Genomic DNA, 3,423 nt, shown 5'->3' on the forward strand with positions numbered 1-3,423 from the left:
CACAGTTTAAGCAGGACAGAAATCCCCCTCCATCTTTCCAGAGACCAGCTAATATGACAACTTCTGTCTCGGTGTAAACTCACAAGGGGAAGCAAACAAAGTGTTGTAGGTGGAAGGATGGGGGCGGGGGGTGGGGGGGGGTCACATGTTTGCCTGGGGTGCCACTGGAAGGCCTCAGGTGGCATCTGACAAATATGTTATATCAGTAAATACCACCTTAAAAACATTTGTCTTAGGTCAACGAAACTGTTATTAGCACGAACGCCTGAGTGAGTCATTTCTGTCTATCTATCTCAGGGACTTTCCACCATTCATCTATTGGGCCCCTGGCGCGAGAGGCCGCACATTTTTGGCCACTGATGCGTCCCAACCAAAACATTCTTGTCCAGATGCTCCTGTGCGCTTTGGGACGCCCACGCTCGGCTCGCCACTGCCCTGCCAAGACGTGTGGCATCTCCAGACAGCCCCGACATTCCTGAAGCCACTGTCACTTCCTCTCACCGCCAATCCTTCACCTCAAATATGTTTTGGCAAATTAATTGAATGACAGGTTGCCCTCATGTGGCCGTAGCAACAGGCGAGGAGTGTTTCTGCTTATTAGGATTTTTTTAAATCATAATGTAAGGAACTGAAAAGGGGACTTCTTCTGTTGAGGCAATGTTTACTAATGAAAACATGAAGAAGTAGTGTATTAAATAAGAGTAGCAGTTCAATTTTTACTTCCTAATGTTAAAAAATCACTATTTTGCTCCATCTGCGTGACGGCTTATTTTGTAGAAACCAACAGAAAAGGAAATTCCACTTCCCTCGTGTAGCTTAGAGACCTTATCGATACAATAGTGGGCGTGTTCGAGCTCAAACTAGCTTTCATGACCTGGGCGGGGATTCCCAGAAATCCTCCCCTGTGACGAAGTCGTCACAAACATGCCCATATATGGAGAAACTCGTGCGTAAATAGGAAAAGGTCGACGTACGTACGTAAAGTTACGTTATGGGCGTAAGAACTTGAATGTGCTTGCGCAAGAGTTTCACACAATGATCTGTAATAACAATTAAACTAGTTTGGCATCATTACACACTCATTCTCATTGTTGTGTGACAATGTGTTGAAATGTGTATTGTTTGGGATATATGTTCATTTAAAAAAAGACAAGATATGACCAGGCTCGCTTCATTTTTAAGACACTTTTACTTAAATACACATCACAAATAAAAAAAAAAACACATTGTAAACATTGGACATCATTATAGTTTGTCTGGATCAACCTGACAAACAAAATAACTTATACAATTAATATATGCAGCACTGCATGACAATATCAGCAATTGTAGAAAGTACAAAGAAAGACAATAATTATTCCCATTTTTCTACCATTAGTAAACCAGACTCATGGGGTTCGTGTCCGGCCGCGTTGCTCAGTGTTTGCACAGTCTGGATGCTGCACCGGTTGATAGGGTCGAATGGTCCTTTAAGCGGTGCCCAGCATCCGGAAGTACCATTTCAATCAGTCTGTCACCCTTACATAGCCTAAGTTGTCAACCATAGCCCATAGCACGGCCGAGAGTGGCTGCCATCGTGGGCAGCAGCAGATGAGCCGATGTTCCAGTGGTGCACATGCAGAGCTTTACTCCAGTGTTATTACTTTTTCAAATCAGTCAATCAGTCTCTTGTTTAAAACGTTTCCATCTTGCTCGTGAGCATCAGCTGGCAGCCGCTGCTCACGTGTGTCAGGACTTTCTGTTTGAGCTGAGCGACCTGATCCCGGAGCACCGTCGCCGTGTTGGACAGCCCCGCGTTGTCGTTCTTCAAAACTTTCACCTTCTCCTCCAGCCTGGCGATGCGCTCCAGCTTGCGCCTCCGACATTTGGTGGCGGCCAGTCGGTTCCTCAGCCTTTTGCGCTCCGCTTTGATCCTCTCCTGGGTGTCCAGGTTGATGGGGGACATCGGAGGCGAGCAGTCGCTACTGAGGAGGTCAGGAACAGTCTGAGGCTCCTCTTTCAGGGCGACGAGCCGCTGCTGGTGATGGAGTCCCGATCCGGGGAGATTGTGCGGGAACTGATGCGCCCCACCGTGAGCGGAGGTCTGGTGGAGGCTGTGCTGGTGCGGCGGCAGGTAGCTGATGGTAGCGGTGGGGTAGCTGGACGCGGAAGAGAGGCTTGTGTTCGGGCAGTACGCGTTCAGTGTAGTGTAAATGGGAGGCTCGGGCTGCAGGACGGAGCCGAAGACACTAGAGGCCGCTGGCGAACACGTAGTAATGCCACCGGCTCCGATGGACACGTTCGGAGGTGGCATCTGGTTGATCTTATGGAGCTCGTCCAGGGCTTTCACAAACCCCTCGGCAAACCCCTCCTGCTCATCGGTGATTCCCCGGTTGTAGAAGTACTGACCGGGTGTGGGAGTGGTGATCACCCCGTTACTGTTTTGGATGATGAGCCTCTCTAGTTCTGGGGATGCGAGCTTCAGAGACCCCACGTCTTGGTGCCCCCCTTGGTAATGGTCTGTCTCGGCTCTCAGCTGGGATTTCAGGGTGCGATAGGGTTCTGTCAAGTTCAAATTCATATTCTGCTTTAGCAGTTTGTAGTCGTGCATTGCTGCATCTGAGTGGCCGTAAGCCGACAGAAAAGAGTCGTCATGATAAAAAGGTTGCTCCATCTTTGTAGACATAAAGTCGTAGGAAAAGTAAGCTTACCGGTTGCTTATAGAAACAGTCTGTGGATAATCAACAAACGTCAGTGTCAGCAGAGAGTATGCATCAAATCAGCGACCCCTCCTCTCGCTCAACTCTGTCCAAAATTGACTAAAGATTCACCCGAAAAAAGCAAAGGGTGAGCCAAAGTCCAGTGACAATCTGATTTCAGTTCAGTATTAGCAGGTTGGAGTCGCTTTAAATCTCGTCCAGTGTCTGATTTCTCTTTCTCTTCGCGGTCCTGTGATGAAAACTTATCGGTGGGGTTTTCCAGTCGCTTGTCTCGTCCGACTTGCTGCTTGTTTGAGGTGTGTTCAGGCGAGTCATGTGCGCCTTTTTATAAACGCACCGAGAAGCGCGTGCTGCCAAGGTTAGACAGGAGTCCTGATTGGTCAGGAGCCCTCCTTGGCCCCGCCCCGTCAGCGCTACGTCAAGTGACGCTAATGCCGGGAAGCAACGACTGTAAACAAGGCTGTAGGCAAGAGAGCAGAGCGGCGAAACAGAGACATGAGAGACAATTAATTTATGCCTTTTGCCTGTTTAGCGGTGGAATATGTAGTTTTATTGAAGTCAGGTGGGATGGAAGAACTGATTTTACGGTTGACCGTACTTATTGTTCTTAAAGTATGAGTTTAAATACGTCCATGTGATGGTAAATGTGTTTTTAGTTTGGAACACAAGCTCACTGAATGAACATTGTTTCCCATTTAAAGTAAAGTCACTTTCCTGGGGTGAT

General features: G+C 48.1%; 1 protein-coding gene across 1 annotated transcript; it reads right to left on the reverse strand.

Moving 5' to 3' along the window:
• Positions 1–1,170: 1,170 nt before the first annotated feature.
• junbb (JunB proto-oncogene, AP-1 transcription factor subunit b) lies at positions 1,171–3,009 on the reverse strand. The gene has a single exon (XM_076143115.1). It carries the CDS (start codon positions 2,663–2,665, stop codon positions 1,673–1,675), a length of 993 nt encoding a protein of 330 aa, XP_075999230.1. The 5' UTR covers positions 2,666–3,009; the 3' UTR covers positions 1,171–1,672.
• Between the last annotated feature and the right edge of the window lie 414 nt (positions 3,010–3,423).

This window comes from Genypterus blacodes, unplaced genomic scaffold (assembly GCF_046128005.1).
Source record: "Genypterus blacodes isolate CSIRO-AG114 ecotype Tasmania unplaced genomic scaffold, CSIRO-AGI_Gbla_v1 ptg000022l_1, whole genome shotgun sequence".
NCBI classification, from domain to species: domain Eukaryota; kingdom Metazoa; phylum Chordata; class Actinopteri; order Ophidiiformes; family Ophidiidae; genus Genypterus; species Genypterus blacodes.